This window comes from Girardinichthys multiradiatus, chromosome 4 (genome assembly GCF_021462225.1).
Source record: "Girardinichthys multiradiatus isolate DD_20200921_A chromosome 4, DD_fGirMul_XY1, whole genome shotgun sequence".
Taxonomy (NCBI): domain Eukaryota; kingdom Metazoa; phylum Chordata; class Actinopteri; order Cyprinodontiformes; family Goodeidae; genus Girardinichthys; species Girardinichthys multiradiatus.
Window position 1 is genome coordinate 24626452 of NC_061797.1, and position 19701 is coordinate 24646152.

The 19701-nt window shown below is 38.9% G+C and overlaps 1 protein-coding gene across 1 annotated transcript in view; it reads right to left on the bottom strand.

The window, feature by feature from the left end:
- Positions 1-208: 208 nt before the first annotated feature.
- fam189a1 (family with sequence similarity 189 member A1) overlaps positions 209-19701 on the bottom strand; it is a 116589-nt gene continuing 97096 nt past the window's right edge. Inside the window, exons 4-12 of the mRNA XM_047363430.1 lie at positions 18689-18820; positions 12330-12437; positions 9379-9539; positions 6601-6736; positions 3974-4052; positions 2567-3349; positions 2323-2394; positions 1662-1978; positions 209-1032 (exon numbers count right to left, since the gene is read on the bottom strand). Coding sequence (XP_047219386.1) covers positions 829-1032; positions 1662-1978; positions 2323-2394; positions 2567-3349; positions 3974-4052; positions 6601-6736; positions 9379-9539; positions 12330-12437; positions 18689-18820 — 1992 coding nt within the window. The 3' untranslated portion in view covers positions 209-828. The remainder of the gene's footprint in view (positions 1033-1661; positions 1979-2322; positions 2395-2566; positions 3350-3973; positions 4053-6600; positions 6737-9378; positions 9540-12329; positions 12438-18688; positions 18821-19701) is intronic.

Consider the following 19701-nt stretch of genomic DNA (forward strand, 5'->3'; position numbering starts at 1 on the left):
GTCGCATTGCTTATAGAATTGCTGCAGCTTCATTAATACAATTTGCAAATCTGCATGATTCTACAAGTGAAAAAACATAAAAACATTCCTGGAATGAAGATCAGTGTCAATGGATATAAATTACACTATCCACTATAGCATTGCAAATTAAGACAAAAGAGAAAAAGGGGGATTTATTTGTTTACTACAAAAAAAAAGTCAAACTCAGTCAAAACTAAAAATGGATATTTTATTGTAACACTTATAAGAATTGTAACACAATGAGGTAAGTTAAATAATCCACATTTGTGATGTTTTTGAACCACAAAATATTTACCACCTTATCAGGAACATTTCCACAAGTCAGCAAACAATGGCCAGCAGTGCCCATCCCATCATTTCAGTTCACAGTTTAATACAAACATATTTATCTTTGTTTTTCATGAGGACAAGAGGAATACAGACAACAGAGATGTCTCTCCATCTCCGTCGCATATTCAGGCTTACCCGTTGGGTTATTAGTTTCTTTTCATATGGAGATGAAATTCAGTAGAAAAGGTCCCCTGAGGGAGAAAAACATTCTTTTGTTTGTTTCGGATGAGAAAGAAGCCACTACAGACACTGGCAGACTCTGACGGAGTTTGCTACCAATTTTGCTGATGACTTATAACGGTCTCGCAGGGCACTGCTAGCAGTATGGGAGCATTTCAGACACTTTGTACCACAGCCACACTGAGCAAACATTGATCCCATAACGTCTGGAGAGGTATTATTTACTCTGCAGTCATCTGCTGCACAGGGCAGCAACATCAGCACACCAGAATGCCCTCAGAGTCTTGACCCAAGTGGTCAGAGAATAGTTTCTCTGCACTCAAGGCTTTGTTCAGTGGAGGGGGAGCCCTGTGGGTCAGTTGTGGAGCTGGTTTTCTGTGGGTGATGTTTGGAACGGCACATAGAGGGGGACGGGGAGGAACTCAAAGCACCGCAGCTCTGGAGATGGATATCCTCATGATCCCGTTTCCTGGGACTGCCGATGATGCGCTGGGTCATTACCTAGCAACATGAGAACACCAAGAAACAGATGCGTTTGTGTTTTGTACTGCAACTACCTCCATGGTGAAACTGCATTTTTGAACTTTTCTGTGTTGAGGGAAATGAAGTCCCTTTATCAAGCAATTCACCTTAACTTAAAACAAACAAACAAAAAACTAATGTAGCTTGACTTGTAGTGCTGTAGATTTAGTCAAAGAAAAGTTTTAGCCACGCAGCTGGCAGCTTTTATGCCAAAGCATAAGTCTACAAGCTTGCTAGGTCATTATTGTCTGAGCTGTCAGAATGCTTAGCAGCAGATATGAATGTTCCTCTTAGATGGACTGAGCAAAGAGTTTATTTAGGTAATCTTATTTTGGGAACCTGGAAATCTGGAAAGTTTTAAAATCCATAAATAGGCCATGAATAAAAAAAATAAAGTTGATTGTTTCAAACTTCGGATGTCAACAAGGTTGTTTTTTTTTAAGAAAAGTCTCCTGATTTATTTCAGCGTAATTCACATATCTCCCTGGAAAGGAACAGTCTTCACTCTTCAGATTGATTTTGGAAGTTATGAGACAGATTTAAAAAAAAATATTAATATCAAATATTAATAGCCTTACTTACATGTACTTACAATCAAACCTAGTTACCTGATCTATGACGCTGGCACTGAAGATGGCCTCTTCCATGTGTTTCTCGTCCGACTTGATCACGCATTTGATGTTGTTGACAACCTGCTGGACTTCTGGAGGTAGACTACTGCTGCTGGAGTGCTCCAGAAATTTGGCCACTAATATTTTTGTGTCTTTGTACATCTTAAGGTCAGCCAGCGAGTGTGGACGCTCGTGGGAGGGGTGTGTGTGAAGGGATCGAGGTTTAAGGTGTATGTCAACTTTCCTGCCCTCCTTCTGCTGCTGCTTTGTGACAGGTTTCGCTCCGACTACTTCTGCCGAAACATCTCTTGGCTCTGAGGAGGAAACAATGCAAAACTCTCAAAGTACAGAAAAATTATAGAAACCTCTAATATTTAAGGTCAAACCCAGTAGAGCTTGCTACAATGAATCATTTGATTTAGTTGAAAAAGGGTGATGAAGGTGAATCGTTTCAAAAAAGGATTGAGGCAGTGTTTTTTTCTTCATGTATTCTGAATGTGATTCAGCAGCAAAAATTATTTACCATGTATTAATTTCTTTTTTTGATAAAAACAAGCAAATAATTATACAACATCCATGACTAAAAAGAGTATGAATATGATTTCTTTCAATAAATACTGAAAAATAAACAAATAAATAAATACTTGGACGTTCTTACCCTGTTCTGGAGAAGTGCGGGCTGAACCTGCAGCAGCTGGGTTATTTCCATTGGTGTAGCCACAGTTTTGCCCTGCAGGGGGAGACAAACAATTTACTACAGACCACGATGTGATGCCACAAATCAGTAAGGCTTCTACTACTCTTCAGTTTTATTATAAATACAACAAGATCTTCAATTCAGAACGGACTGATTGCATACTGATTTCTCCTCAAAAATCCTCAAACAAATTTTCTGCACGTACTTCCTGTTGTGGTGGAGCAGGATATAGGGTCACTGGTGGAACGGACAATTCTTGCCAGTTTGCGGTACCTCCTGGCTGCTCTGTGCGCCCGAGGCCTCTCTGAGGGTGACTGGCCACTCTGGCCTGAGGTAGAGGGGGGCTGTGACGTGGCGGAGGGAGACCAAACGCTAAAACACAGCCTGGGGCCTCGTTGCCTGATAGGAGGAGAAGGAGAAGGTGAAGGAGCCAAAGGGCTGATGGCTGAAGTTCCCCCAGACGAAGCCACGGAGGTGGGGGAGCAAGGCTGCGGCGGTGGGGGGATAGTTACAGGTAACGTGAGCTTCCTGCTCATCATTCTCGCTTTGATTAAGGAATGTGTCTGGGCTTTTGGTGGCTCCTCTGGTAAATGTTTGGCTGAGGCCAGCTCGTCACAAATGTGCATTGCAGCCCTGAGTTCCTCACATGGATGTGTGTTCTCAGCAGAATCCTCCTGGTCCAGGTTGCTAAAGTTTTCTGAGGACCAATCCGGTGAACGTTCCAGTGAGTCCTGGGTGTGTGAGGACTCACTGTATCCTGTGTCACTAGGGCGTGCATCGGTGTTAGGCATGTCACGATGGCGACGGGAAGAGATACGCGTGCAGAGTTCAAGGCTGGTGCAGCTTCCTTCAGTGGGGGCAGTCTGCAGCGTGCCAAACGGAGATGAGTCAGAGCCCTGGACCTCCAGGGAGCACAAGTCCTCTGAGGAGCAGGTCTGGTCCTGGTCAGCCATCTCTGACACCATCAGCGACGCACTGTCAACTGAGGCTGAAAATTCAAAAAAGTACAAGAAAAACACAAAAAAGAATGGCTTTAGCTTGGCTTAAAAAGAAAAAGATCCTTAACAATCTTGGTATTGCTGTCCTCTGCCATTTTTTATGGAAGACTGTCAAAATAAAGACTAATTACAGATATATGAAAATACCTCAATCAATTCAATAATATGCCAACACAAGCATAGAAATGATTAAAAATATAAATTTGGGGGGGGGATTTTTTTATATCTATTTTTATTTCTAATATATTGTTTAAAAAGGGCTTTGGGAGACAAATATGGGGAAAAATGCAAATGCAGTCTTAGAAATATCAATGAGATGAAAACTTTTCATTGTTTTGTTAATATTTAAATCTGAAAATATAATGCATATTTTATAGGTAGAACGACTGAACAAAAAAGTAAAAATAACATGATACAAAAATATGTCAATACAAAAGATAAAAAAAGGATTAAAAAAAGTACAGAACAAATGTATGTGATTGAAAATAAAGGAGAAATTAAATAACGATCAAAACACTAAGATAAATTATCACAGCTAGTAAAATTAAATTAAATTAATTAAAGTATTTATATATTTCTTTATCTTGGCAGTCTTAGTCCTGCAGAGTTTTTACCCTGTGTGCTGAATCCTGCTGTGGTGTTTCTGTCACACAGACTGGACTCAGTGGCTTGTTGCTCTATACTCGTGGTGACCTGTAAAAAGCAAAATCATTTGTTGAAGAACCAGACTGAGCTGTTTCATTTTGAATGTATTGAATAAGCTGTACTGGACCCAACCTACAATACTAATGACTGGTCTGTAGGGGGCTCTGTTACCCTTTAGTCAACATGCATTTCTAGTTTTAAAGAAAAGAGGTGCTAGTGCAGGAAAACAGAACTTTGCTTGTAGAGCGGCATAAAAAAAACAGTAACTTTATTTAAAAAGCATTGAGTATGTCTACTGATTTTATCATGTTTTGGTAATAACCATGTAACTGTCGGCTAGATAATCTTCAATTCCTGACACACAAACAATCAACCTCTGCCTGCCTCCATTAATTCTTCCAGTTATCCTTCATTCGATTCCTAAAACAGAAATCTATCGTAGTTTCCAATGACCTAACTTGTACATATCATCAAATATTGGAATAAAATCCTTCGGTATTGAATTGCACAAACATTAAGGGGGAAGAATATGTTTGCTTTGTGAGTTAGGCTCTGGAATATTCTCTGATCACATTACAGTGACAGCCAAGGTGCTTTGTTCACCAAAAGCAGCAAAATTATTTATATGAAACACATTTGTCTTTAAAACATAATAAAACAGGATATTTTGAGCTGAATAATCAGACAAACCACATAAATTGGTTAAAATTTCTTGGTCTGCATTATACAGGTCCTTCTCAAAATATTAGCATATTGTGATAAAGTTAATTATTTTCCATAATGTCATGATGAAAATTTAACATTCATATATTTTAGATTCATTGCACACTAACTGAAATATTTCAGGTCTTTCATTGTCTTAATACGGATGATTTTAGCATACAGCTCATGAAAACCCAAAATTCCTATTTCACAAAATTAGCATATTTCATCCGACCAATAAAAGAAAAGTGTTTTTAATACAAAAAATGTCAACCTTCAAATAATCATGTACAGTTATGCACTCAATACTTGGTCGGGAATCCTTTTGCAGAAACGACTGCTTCAATGCGGCGTGGCATGGAGGCAATCAGCCAGTGGCACTGCTGAGGTCTTATGGAGGCCCAGGATGCTTCGATAGCGGCCTTTAGCTCATCCAGAGTGTTGGGTCTTGAGTCTCTCAACGTTCTCTTCACAATATCCCACAGATTTTCTATGGGGTTCAGGTCAGGAGAGTTGGCAGGCCAATTGAGCACAGTGATACCATGGTCAGTAAACCATTTACCAGTGGTTTTGGCACTGTGAGCAGGTGCCAGGTCGTGCTGAAAAATGAAATCTTCATCTCCATAAAGCTTTTCAGCAGATGGAAGCATGAACTGCTCCAAAATCTCCTGATAGCTAGCTGCATTGACCCTGCCCTTGATAAAACACAGTGGACCAACACCAGCAGCTGACAAGGCACCCCAGACCATCACTGACTGTGGGTACTTGACACTGGACTTCTGGCATTTTGGCATTTCCTTCTCCCCAGTCTTCCTCCAGACTCTGGCACCTTGATTTCCGAATGACATGCAGAATTTGCTTTCATCTGAAAATTGTACTTTGGACCACTGAGCAACAGTCCAGTGCTGCTTCTCTGTAGCCCAGGTCAGGCGCTTCTGCCGCTGTTTCTGGTTCAAAGGTGGCTTGACCTGGGGAATGCAGCACCTGTAGCCCATTTCCTGCACACGCCTGTGCACGGTGGCTCTGGATGTTTCTACTCCAGACTCAGTCCACTGCTTCCGCAGGTCCCCCAAGGTCTGGAATCGGTCCTTCTCCACAATCTTCCTCAGGGTCCGGTCACCTCTTCTCGTTGTGCAGCGTTTTCTGCCACACTTTTTCCTTCCCACAGACTTCCCACTGAGGTGCCTTGATACAGCACTCTGGGAACAGCCTATTCGTTCAGAAATTTCTTTCTGTGTCTTACCCTCTTGCTTGAGGGTGTCTATAGTGGCCTTCTGGACAGCAGTCAGGTCGGCAGTCTTACCCATGATTGGGGTTTTGAGTGATGAACCAGGCTGGGAGTTTTAAAGGCCTCAGGAATCTTTTGCAGGTGTTTAGAGTTAACTCGTTGATTCAGATTATTAGGTTCATAGCTCGTTTAGAGACCCTTTTAATGATATGCTAATTTTGTGAGATAGGAATTTTGGGTTTTCATGAGCTGTATGCCAAAATCATCCGTATTAAGACAATAAAAGACATGAAATATTTCAGTTAGTGTGCAATGAATCTAAAATATATGAATGTTAAATTTTCATCATGACATTATGGAAAATAATGAACTTTATCACAATACGCTAATATTTTGAGAAGGACCTGTATTACTACATAAGTTTTACACACCATTTTGAAAAAAAACCCAAGTTGATTTCATATCTGCATCATATTCATAAATGTTACAAGGAAAGTCTTTATCTGCTTTTCTGCTTGTGTAGATAATTTATATGGAAAATAACATCACTGAATAATATTTATTCTTTAGAAAAAAAGCAGACTTAAAACTTTTCTGTTTGTTTGCTTTCAATGTGAGCCATGTAGACAGCAGTTTAAAAATCAGAGTTAGATGTGTATCTCTCACCTGGCTGGCAGGTGTCTGACCCACCACAGACTCGTAAGGAGGGGGCAGGTCAGTTGGATAAAGGGTTCCTGGGCTGTTTATTGGCACCCCATAGATGGCGCTGAAGGGGGAGTGTGGAAAGTCTAGATGCAGGCCTCTGCCAAGGAGGTAAAACCACAAACAAAAGCAACAGATAAAATTCTTAAAGAAAAATAAAACATGGGATATAAATCGACTGGATACTGAGTCAGTCACACAATATTAGGTGTTCAACTAGCCTCATAAATATGAATATTGGTCAAAAACACAGCAGCATCTATGAAAATATAAAGAACTAAAGAGTAAAAGACATCCTCTTATCACACTCAAATTCAGACAATATGTATCATCGCCCTATTACTCAGTGTACCCCACCACTGTTTTATATGGTGCCAATTAAGATTAAGCAGTCATCCATGCCGTCATATCTTTTAATTATATCACTGTTCTCAGCTAAAGCAGCAGAGCATGAAATACAGCTTGAGTTTCCTCCAAACATCTGAGCCATTATGATGTCATGACACATCCCTGGCCTTAAGGAGGGACACCATAAATGCTTCCTCTGTCTTGTATATATTTATGGCATAATTGACAAACAGATGCGGCATCCAGCCAAATAGCATCAGCCATGGCATTCTTGCTCGTAAGAATGAGGAAAATGGAGGGAGGGTCATCTAATCATTCAGAGCTGCTTAATAGGGGCAATGCTCTGGCTCTCCAGTGGTCAGAGTGACACATGTGATTGTCACACTAAGATAAGAAATATATGAATACTGCTTAACATGAGGTTTTCAAGGATTTAAATGCTGCTCCAGATGGTATGACCAAATCATTTAGTCTACAAAACATACAAATGTAGATTTAACTAAAAAAGGTTTAATTACTAAAATCTGTAAAACACCAAAAAACACATCTAGATTACAATGAAATAAAAATCATTGTGTTTTTTAAGCTTTTACCTGCTGACACCAATTCTAGCCGTTAATGATTCCTATTTAAGAGCTAAAACACAGGAACACATAAAACTAACATTAAAAATCTCTTCCTAGCCGTTGTTAGCATTTCATTATGAGTAAAGGCAACTTCGTGATGTGTGTGAGAGAGCTGAGGCTATTTTACAACGAGCACAAAATGATTACAGATATGGCTTTTTAAGATGGCTTTAGCATACTCTACTAGAGATTAGCCAAGTTAATGCAGCTGGCATTGCAGAAGCAGCAGTCTCTGTGTGTATTCCCTAGATCCACCGTAACTCCAAGACCTCCAAAGGTCTGCCAGCATTTCAAAGTCTAGCATGTTTCAAATAAAGCCAGAGGATGAAAGCTCAAAGAGATACAACAGAGCAGCTTTTCTGTACGCCATTAAGCCTTCCTGTTATCTGCTGTAAGACTCACTCTCTTGCTTTCTCACGGGCTGAAATGAAGACAAGTCTCAACATGTCATAAATAACGTGGTTTCTTTTTAACTTGCTTTTAACAGCTTTTGTGCTTTCTCTGATTGTATTTAAAGCATTTTACTCATACAGAAATTAGATTAATTTGAGCCTTTTTCTCTTAATAACATCTTTTCTGTTCTTGCCATGAATATTTCAGTTCTGGGCCTCATTTTAGTTTTATAAAAAGAAAATTGTTTTCAGTGATAAAACAGATCTAGACTGTGGAGTGGAGTTTAGGCATTTGGATCCCTTTACTGCAGAGTCTTACTGTTATAAAACAGTGATTCAGCACCACTCTGCAGAATACAAATGCCATGTCTATAGCAGAACAATTTGAGCCAAAACATTTTTCTCATTCAGCATTACAGGCTCCTTCACAGATGAGTAAAAATTCAAACAGGCCATGTGTATAAATTAAGTCCAATTAAATAATCGATGCAGACATTTGTAACTCTGATGAAGATCTACTGTGGTATCAACGAGTTTTCAAAATGAATCATATATTTTAATTTGTCAGAAAACAGAAAAGTGTTTTTTACTTAATCTCTATATTTTAGGCCTACATTAAATAAAGACACACATCCAACATTGACATTATTGGATCTTGGTCATGTGTTTTCTCCTTTGCATATTAAAGTGATCCGCAGCACTGAGTTATGCCAAAGCTCTCAGAGGCCTAAAATCTCACAGCCATTCAATATTGAGATTTTTCAGGATTTTCTTAATCTTTCATGATATTATATACAACAGCTGATGAAATCCCAGATTGTATGGTGAAGCATGTCTCTATATTTACCACTGTAAGACTGATGTTCCACTCATGTTTACTATTATTATGATTTGTTTTCAAATGTTTCATCAGGAGTTATTGCTTTTACTTCTGTCTTTACTTCCCTTTGTTACTCTCCATCCAGACTCAATTGCATCCGGCTTTTATTTATATTAAAAGGGACGTCTGAGAACACATAGGACTATTTCTACCCTATTTCAACTGAGGTCCTCTACAAAATGCATTAGGCTACCTTTGACAGATAAGTACAATCTTTGCATGTATTTCATTTTTAATAGTTATTAGATAGCATTTCATTGAGTGGGTAAATTAAAATTAAGTTTATTTTCTCATGAATTACTAAGGAATTTGTAGTAACAAGGCATATCTTTTCATTCACTTCTGATCCACGATCTAAACACTGAACCATCACAACTTGGCTGTTTCTGTTAGAAATTGATCAAATAAGGATTTTTATACTGTGATAGAGTCTCCCTATGTAAGCAGATACATTGACTGTTGTGGTAAAGCTTATCAGTACAATTGTGCTTCTCACCTTTGTCCATCCATTGAGGGCGTGCAAGTGTACTCTGGAGGGTAGTAAGGTGGTGGAGGGATGGGAGGGATGAACTCATCAAAGTCCAGCGTCTGGTGGAGGATGGTTCCATGTGGGGTCATACAGTCAGCATTTAAGGCTCGGGCTCGGTGCGGCATGAACTGAAACGCAACACAAAAAGAACCATCACAAGCCCTTTATTACACAACGTATTAGATCCTTAGTTTTGACCAAAAACCAAGAAAAAGCCAAAGATGAACTTCTATTTGTATATTTTGTCTGTGAATTTAAACAAATACAATTATGTTCACATCTGTTTTTTTCAGTCAGCTGAAAAGTTTACAACAGACACTAAAAGGAAGCTTTGCAAAGTTAATGCCTTTACTCTGATCTCATGCTTATCTGCCTTTCATTTTTATGTTTTAAAAAGACATTCTGGTAAATTTTATTGCAGCATCATCTTTCAACCATCATCAAGGTTGTCATGGATTCTTTGGAAATTTTGAAAAATACAGGGTCATCAGTATTCTAACTTAGATGCCACATACAAGCAAATTTCCAAAAACCTTTCTTATCTAACCTTTCTTATCTAAAAACTGTGTTTTTGTGGGTACTCATATGAAGAAATTAAGCTGAATTTGTAAACCATTACTATCACCATCCTGATTTGCTGCTAATAGTGCATCCCCCATGACATATATGATGTAATTGGTTAAAGGGTGTGAAATTTGTGACTGTATTTGGTACTGTGTTAGGACAGAGTAAAAGTGACTTCGCTGCCTTTTTCCCCATACTTATTGATTGCCAAACTATATTCGGAATAAGTTTAATGCTCTGGACAAGTGTTATCACTGCTCAAGTAATCATTAGCTGAATATTCAGTAAAAAGGTAGACGTCCCCCATGTCAACCACTTCAAGCATTCAGCATACCGATGTGAGTAAATCTTCATGTGTGCCGACAGAAAGTCTGCTTATAGCGGAGCATGAGATAAAGCAAAGGTTGCATCAGGTCACTGCAGAGAAATTGTTTCATATATATATATATATATATATATATATGGCATCTCGGAATTACAACTCTCATGCATCAGAATGTTTTGATATGTTCAAAAATGTCATGGCCGCTTGGGTCACACTTGGGTCATACTACGAGTTGTAAGGAGATGCTGAAACATTATTCACTTAAAGAACCACAGTTACGCTATAGCATGTTGGAGCCAGCTCGAAAACTCTCTAGTCTCAGCTAAAATCCATTGATCTTGAAAATATTGGTACTATTTTTTCATTTTACTTATAGCATATTTAGCAAATACATAAAACAGTTTTTGGGGTATACGGTGTAAACTCAGTAACCCTCCAGTATCAAGATCCACAGCACTTTGTTAAACATTGTTTTAGAGTTTGATTTACTCGTACTCATACACGTCGTCTTTCGCTTCATCTGGGACCGGGTTGCAGGGATAGCAGACTCAGTAGAGACACCCAGACTTCCCTCTTCCCAGACACCTCCTCCAGCTCCTCTGGGGGGAGCCCAAGGCATTCCTAGGCCAGCTGAGAGACGTAGTCCCTCCAGTGTGTCCTGGTCTGTCTACTGGGCCTCCTCCCGGTGGGACGTGCCTGGAACACCTCCCGAGGGAGGCGTCCAGGAGGCATCCGATATAGATGCCCCAGCCGACTCAACTGGCTCCTCTCGATGTGGAGGAGCAGCGGCTCTACTCCGAGCCCCTCACCCTATCTCTAAGGGAGTGCCCGGCCACCCTACGGAGGAAGCTCATTTCAGCCGCTTGTATCCGGGATCTCGTTCTTTCGGTCATGACCCAAAGTTCATGGCCATAGGTGAGGGTAGGAACGTAGACAGACCGGTAAATCGAGAGCTTTGCTTTTCGGCTCAGCTCTCTCTTCACCACAACGGACCGACACAGCATTCCCATTACTGGGACAGCCGCACCAATCTGTCTGTCGATCTCCCGCTCCATTCACCTCTCACTCGTGAACAAGACCCCAAGATACTTGAACGCCTCTATTTGAGGCAGGAACTCCCCTCCAACCTGAAGAGGACAAGCCACCCTTTTCCAGTCGAGACCCATGGCCTCAGACTTGGAGGAGCTGATCTTCATCCCAGCCGCTTCACACTCGGCTGTGAACCGCCCCAGTGCATGCTGTAGGTCTTGGCTAGCTGGGGCCAGATTGATTTAGTAAAATAATTTTGTGAAACATTTAAGTAAATGTAAATACTACAGATTAGTTGACTTAGAAATACATTTACAGTGAAAGGTCTGACTGCAGAAATGTGCTTATGGTCTACCCAAACGCTTATATCATTAAAGAACATGCTGTTCTGAATTAGAAACTTATTTACCGTATTAAACACAATATAACTCAAAGAGATTCTGATATATAAATATTGTATATTGTATAAATATTGTATATAAAGACGTTTTCTTTAATATGTGCAGATATTATCCATAATTAATGGGCATTGATCAGTCTATGCCTTTTTCCCTGAAAATATGTTTTGCAAACATTACAGAATGTGCCTGAATGCCTTCATACCCACATTCTAATATCTAGTCTGTTTCTTTATTATGATGCATCAGAATCATGTTTTCTGCTTTAATAGCTGCTTCCAACATGGCAGAGCCCAAAACTCCTGGTTTTTCAGGCTGGTCAGGCCACATTAAAAAAAAGGTGTTACTGCTGATTTCCCATCTCTGTAGACTGTTGTCAAACAAAACATGTAGCCACTGGCAGCAGTTTAAATATTTAAATTAGTGTAAGCAGGCATAAAATACCCAGCATTAAATCTGTGGAGTATTCTTGCATCACAAGCTACAGCACAGTTAGTTTCATGATGACAACAGGGATCTACTTGATGAGTTGCGGGTGCGTTTGGAGAAATTAAATAACAGCTGTTGTTTTTTTTTTTTATCTGCCCTTCCATCCCTCTTACCATCTGCAGTACATCAGTTGACACCATCTGCATGCAGCACATCGCGGTGGCAAGAGCGCAGACAATGGTGGAGATGACGTTAAGGGCACAGACGCTGAACAGCAGCTCCTAAAGGACAACAGACAGAGGAGGAGCCCGTTAGAGGAGAAGAAAACAAAAAGGAGAGAGAGAAATACAAGACTGCAGGAAAGAAGGAGCTGAGGAAAACACTGAATGTGGAAAAAATGGGAATCATTAAACGGTCTAATAGCAAGGTGAGAGGTAAGATAGGACAATTTTTTTTTCTAACTAGTAAAATATTAAATAGGATGTCTTTTTTTATTGTTTATCTTAATATACCTAAATTAGCAATTAGTGAATCTGTACCCAAATATTACAAAGAAGCAGTGTGTTTCAGGTGTTGCCATAAAATACATCCTTGAACAGGTGTGCCTCATTTTAACTCAAGTGTTGTGAATTAACCAATCAAAATGATACAGTTTTCAACTGTAAGTGGCCCAGTCCTTAAAACATATCGGGGTTTCATTTTGACTCACATCAAAACCTGTGGCAATTTTACAACATAAATGAATTCCCCAAGAAAAGAATAGTAAAATCACCTGAATTGAGATTGGATTTGGGAAATATTGTTCATTCAAAACACAAATTTTAGATGAAGAGCTTATGTATTACTGCCCTAACATGAGAAAAAATATATATCTATACATTTGTAAATTAGATCTGTGTGACCTGAAGAATACAAAAACATCATGTTTAACTAAATCAGTTTTCATCAATGTTCAAAAATAAAAAATTAACAATTTACATATTAACTGAGACAACCTTTTCACAATTGGATTTTTTAAAGAGTAAATAAGAGCAGGGACAGTGAATCTGTGCAGGGGACCTTTTTAGGTTTGATGGTTTAAAATTAAACGTTTCTAAGCAAAGCAACCTTTATTGACTAATTCACAAAGAAGAATTGAATTTCTCTCTTACTTTTTGTGAAATCAGTCTTCTAAAATAAATCCAACCAGCTGTAACAGAAAATATGCCTGATTAATTTTGCTCTCATTTGTACTGACATTGTGTCCCTCAGACAATCTTCATACATTGTCAGTGTGTTTACACCTGCATCCAGTACTCAGATCACCCTGGAAAAATGCCAAGTCCCTTTAGACCTATATCTATTTTTGAATAATTTTTACAATAACTCACACCGGGAAGCTTTTTTGACCTATCTATTAGTTCTCTGGTCAAACCAGCGATTTTTAGCAGATTTTGTGTTGGACGGACATCTAGGAGACCTGTGGACATTGCATCAGTCTAACATTTCATGCCAAGTTGTTAATAATAACTGCTGTTAGGAGACTGTCACTACTTTCACTTTAAATTTCAGTTAAGATAGATTCTTCTCAGTTGGCTGACTAATAGAGGCGTTAATATCTTCATTGGTAAGCATATCACTGTGCTTATGTACTTTATTTAACATTAAAGCTGACCAAACATTCATCATCTATAAAGACAGCTATAGTCATCAGACTCTTCCACTGATGCCAAATGCATTTCCTCTGGATTTACGTTATCCCTACAGGTTGGCCTAGCCAACCCTAATGGCAAAGGACAGGACAACTACCGTCACCAAGGGAATTTGGTAGTATAGATGCTCACACAGAACCATTTTTTTCTGAACCTCTACCATAGGCCAAGTTGCTTACTTGTGGGGTCACTCTGCCACTTAAATCCAAAAATGCTGAGATGTTTAAGTGCCTTCTCTCACTTCTTCGAAAGTGATGGAGGAATTAATATATGATTTATAGGCAGATAAATGCAGTGCCTTTAATAGGGCAGACACTACTACACCAGCCAAGAGAAAACTGAGCCAAAATGCAAAGCTCTCAATGTCCTGGCCAAATATATAATCTTATTGTCTCAAACTATTAGCCACGACTGGTGACTAAAAGAATGAGACTGCTGAAACAAGCAGCAGAAACTAACACTGAACAGTGTTTGGGCTCAACCTTACAGATAAGCTATACCGAGGCTTAATCAGAGGGAGTTCAGGCTCTTCTACACCAAAAAGAGACATCCAGAGGTGTTGGCCTGCCTATCAAACACCTCTCAAGTGAAGAACCGTGCGCATATTGAAGCTGGAGGAGACTCAGCAGACGTTCAGGATAGAGTATGTGTCAGGGAGTGGGTTTGGGTCGGACCAGCTTGCAGGGAGATACTCGGGAGCCAGAAGGTAAGGTTTTGATCCATAATTTATTTGAAAAGCTTGAACAGCGCAGGATATTCTGCCAGGAGTTCAGGAAGCAGTAGACAAGATATACGGAACTTACAAGAGCTGAACAGGAACTAGGCTGACGGGGATTCTAGGAATAACACTGGAGCATGACAGGTGAATAGCAGGTATCTAGCAGAACAAGGCGACAGGGAACAAATGAAACCGGTAAGCTTATATACAGGGAAGGTGAATGGTGAAACAATTGGAACGAGAGGAGTAGTTAATCAATGCTTACAGGTGTGCTGGCCAGGTGAAGGGAACTGAGGTAATGGAGGTTGCTATGGTGACTAGAGCTAGGAAACGCAGAGACATGAGGGGAAACTCAACTGGGAGGAACAGGGAAAGAAACCTAAACATAAGCTGACGTAAAAAGTAACTCTAGGAAGAGCTAAATCTTAGGACGTGGAAGGGCTACGTAAATAAGCAGACCTACTAAATAACAGAATATAACTGACTGACAGGAACTAAAACATAGGGGATAAACGAAGAGAACTATTACTAAAAAACTAATCAAGAGGGAGCTATACTGTAAAGCAAGGCTGGGAAAGGAACAACTAATAATAAGGGGAACAAGCAACTGGGTAAATAATAACAAGCGGGGTCTTATGCCAAAGGGCAAAGGGAACTATGGGTGAGGGAAGAAAGGACTACTAAAACTAGGGGGCAGGAGAGAGAACATCAGGATGACAGAAAGGAATAATCAAACATAACTACTAAACCCAAAGAAATAGAAACACCTAACTGAAAAAGTAAACAACACAAAACCAAAACAAAGTCCAAAATGGCAGATGCTGACAGTATGTTTCTGAATAAAAAATGGGAATGCTTCAGGATCCCGCTAAAGAGCTGAAGGAGGTTTGATTGCTGCTCCCCTGAGTCATAACCAGGAAAATGTTAATGTTTAGATCTCTGTACCCATGCTATAGTATAGAAGTATAAATAATGAATTTGGTTATAGGAGTTGACATAGTGGAGCCATAAAAAAGAAAAAGGAAAATTTTTTCTCATATTGACCTCCTGTCTAATGTGGCTACAACCCCATGATGGCAGGCTGAGGAGAAGACTTAATTACTTTTTCGCATCACTGATACTCAACTACTGCTTCTCGAACCGTGAAGTTCTGGACTGAATGTCTCAATTAGTTTTTCCTTTAAGCTTCTGGAATTACAACAGGCTAGGGATGTCAAAGAAGTGACCCCTGTTCTTTTCCAATCATTGTGAAGTTACTAGATTTGCAGCTAGTCATGTTAATAACCCCCAATTGTGAATCAGCTCTTCAGAGTCTCTGAGAGAAACTCCTGAATGTCTTTCAGGAAGACCCAAATCATTTACAGAGAGATCAGTTTAATCAGAAAGAAAAGTCTACCAGAGATTTTAAGACAACTGAATCACATCCATGTGATGCTATTTCCCAAAAACAACAGGCATGCATTGCCTGTTGTTTTTGCGAAATATGAGTCCTAACACTGCACTTTCTGACATTTTTCAGACATTAAATCAAACAATTTAGGCAAGCATCTGTTATCCCATCATAAATAAAATCATCACTTAGAATCTCCATCTTGTATTGACTGAGTTTTTTTGTTTGACATAACAATTAATTTGATGATTTGAAACATGTAAGTGTGACAAAAAACAGAATAAATCTGTAAAGGGGCAAATACTTTTTCAAAAGGTCAAGAACAACATGGTCATGCTGCCTAAAAAATCTCATCTGCTACCAGGTGTAACTGTAACAGAAAACTTTATGGTGTTTTTTTCACTTCTTCCGACAACAGTAATAATGTTATACCTGTTATTGTAGCTCAATTGTCTGGAAAGTGATGTTTTACCGTTACACGATAGCTTCGGCACTAGTATCCTGTCTCAGAAACTGACAACTTGCATGGTATTAGGGCTCACTTCAGTCAAGAAGAGAAAATTACCCAGTGACAAATTAATTTGAGCACTGACTGATTTTTCTAAACAGCTTTGAAGCTGTGCTTAATAAATCATAGACTTGAGAGATATTTTAATGTAGCTGAAAAGAAAATACATCTAGATACATCTGGAATTTAAGAACGTATAGCGTCTCAAAAATCAATGCAAATTTTAAAACCTTCTTTTTTCAGTTAATAATCGCAAAAATATTTTTATTATTAAACGGGTTTTCACTTGTTAAACTCTCCACATCACATAATGTTTTATCACCTCCAGAAAAAGTCTGATTATACATAAATATCTTATTTATCATCAAGATGACTTAAAATATAGAACCTTATCTGCCTTTATCTGAGATAGATGCAGCTGAGTTCCAATACAGGTTGTGTTTTTGCAGTAAAATTAATTTATTTAAAGGCTGTTTACACAATCACATAATGAAAACGCTTTAGGACTGGGCTAGATCTTTCACTGGAACGACTCCTAAAGCTGATTCTTATGTACATCATTTTGATAACCCAAATTACTAAAAGCTTTAATTATTGTTTTTTTCTTTTTTAGATGAATTATTAATATAGTTGAATTGTATCTGCCTTTTGACATGAGAAAAATGTTTATTAGAGTCACCTTAGTTAATTCTTCAGGACAAAGAACAAGAGATAATAACTTTACCACTTTCACAAAAACTGTTTAATATGTGTGCTCACTGAATATTTAACCTCTGAGAGATACTTTGCCCCTAGGTCAACCGGAGTAAGGTTACACATCCGCTGCTCAGCAGGAAACCACAAATTACCTCAGTACTACCTCTCACCCATGATTTATAGCCCCAGGCAGTGTAATGAAAAGAAAAAAAAAACTGGATGGAAATTAAATGTCTGTGGAGAATGAATGGCACATATTCCTAGCAATGTGATATGCTTTCATAAATACAACAAAGCCACTAAAAGAGGAGAGAAACTGTTGAGAAATGAGAGACTAAAAAACAAGTCTATAGCTTCTTCATGCTTTCATTTAAATCAGGGTTCTCCTTTTGTATGTTAGAGAAAAGAACTGCACTGCAGCTGAGTTCATCACAATTAGAAGTCTAACAGCATTTGAAATAGAAATTGACTCTTGGGACTTGAATATGACACCTTTCTCTAAGATATAACTCAATATGTCTGACCGCTGTGGTGCTTAATAAAGCTTTATAGCACCAGTTCCCCATATCTTTAATGAGTTATGACTACCATGATGAATGTGCTCGATCTTTCCTCCTTTCATAAGCATTTTTCACCTAAAGAAGTCTTTTGATTTGGTTATCAATGTTTTATAATCAATCAGGGACATAAAATTAATGGATATGATTGTCATTATCCATTAGGGGCACAGTGCTCCACACAGTATTTTATTCGTGCAGACACCAGGAGTCATAAGATATTCAACTTAGGTCATGAACGGCTAAACCACGGCCGGCCTGAAAACGCAGTGCATACTAAAACATCTGCTTTCTGGAAAAAAGACAGATGCTGTTACAACTCATTCTCTAATTGAAGACTAAACTGACCTGCTATTTAACCACCCTTACACATAAAAAAATAAATGAAAACATCACTGCATTCATCTAGCCAAATAAGTAATTGGCTAGATTACTTATTCGGCTCTTTGATGACTTTAATGTTTTTAGAAATTTTATTTAGTCATTTTACTATTCTCCTTAAACAAAAATATATCCCCAGTGTTTCCTTACTGCTCGAATCTACATGATTGTGTTTTCAAAGTTCCTTGTTATCTTTAATTGATTGATTTTTCTTACTTTTAATTTCTCATTGTCTTATTTTCAGTAATAGCTTGTTTTATCTCTGTTTACTTCATTTGATTAATTTGATCATTTCATTGTGTGTTTCTCTAGTGATTAAATGCTTGTTTTTCTGTTTTTGACCTCTATAAACTTTGTGTTATGCTACACTGCATGAAATGTGTTCTATAAATAAAGTTTGACTGATTGAATGTTGGTGTGATGGAAATACAAGTATGAGACTAAATGAATGACCATATTATATCAAATTCCTGCTTGTAAGACTGATGTTTTTGGAGTTGGACATGATTTAAAACATGAATACAGGTTACCTAAAACCTAAATATAATGTTATATATCCGGTAAATGAAAGTGCCATAGAAACATGCCCACCTTGAGACGAAGGCGGATGGTGTTGCAGTCCCGCAGGGGGTTCAGTTTCAGAGTCTCTACTTGGTTGTTGCAGCCGGTGGTCTGCTTCTGTTGCTCGCAGCAGACACACACTCCGTCGTTGTCAAACGGTACCTGGGGGGAAGGAGGGGAGACCACACATCCGCACTCAAGCAGGCATGCCACAAAACACAGTAAAAGATGCATGCATGCACAACCAAAACACACAAACAGACACAGAAACACACGCACAGGTCAGACCTCAGCTTGTTTTCTGGAGTAATTTACCCTCCTCCCCCCCAAAAAAATATCAAAATAGTTTTTAAACACATGAGAGAAAGGCTTTATTATACAGTGAAACCTTGTGCATGTGTACAATAAAGACAAAGCAGAGTGAGGATATGATGACCCAGTCAGGGATAGATTGAGGTACCTCTGCTATGTGTCCCAGATCGAGAGAAAGCAGGACATGAACTCAACAAGTATGGGTTAATTACATTGGGGAGAGGCGAAGAAGAACATTAATATTTCAGTCACGTGTGGATGAGGGTCTCTGGGGAGCCAAATAAAGCACCGAAGTTGGTGTAGTTGCCCTCTCCGGCTTGCATAAGGAGAAAAGCTGCTTATAGTGTTGAAGTGGTTGGGTTAGTGGGCTGGGTGTCTTATAAATCACAAGGGGAGTTTACAGTCATAAAATACATACAAACTGCAGGCGCTGTAAATTCAGCTAAAAAACATCAGCCAAGCATCTGTTTAAGAAAAGTTTGGTACTTAGATGCTGTTATTTGGATTGTTCTGAAAAAAGGGAGCATTTGCTTTTACACCTATATAATAAGCACTTCAAACAAAAACATAGTTCATACTCAGTTCAGAATATCTCTTTCATGCTAACCATCAGTTTACAGCGATGGAGGTTAATAAGTGGAGCATCTATGGGTAGTCGATATTTTGCAAAGCTTCATCCCACAGCATGTTGCACTCAGCGGTATGGATACAAAGGGTGAAGAAGAACAAAA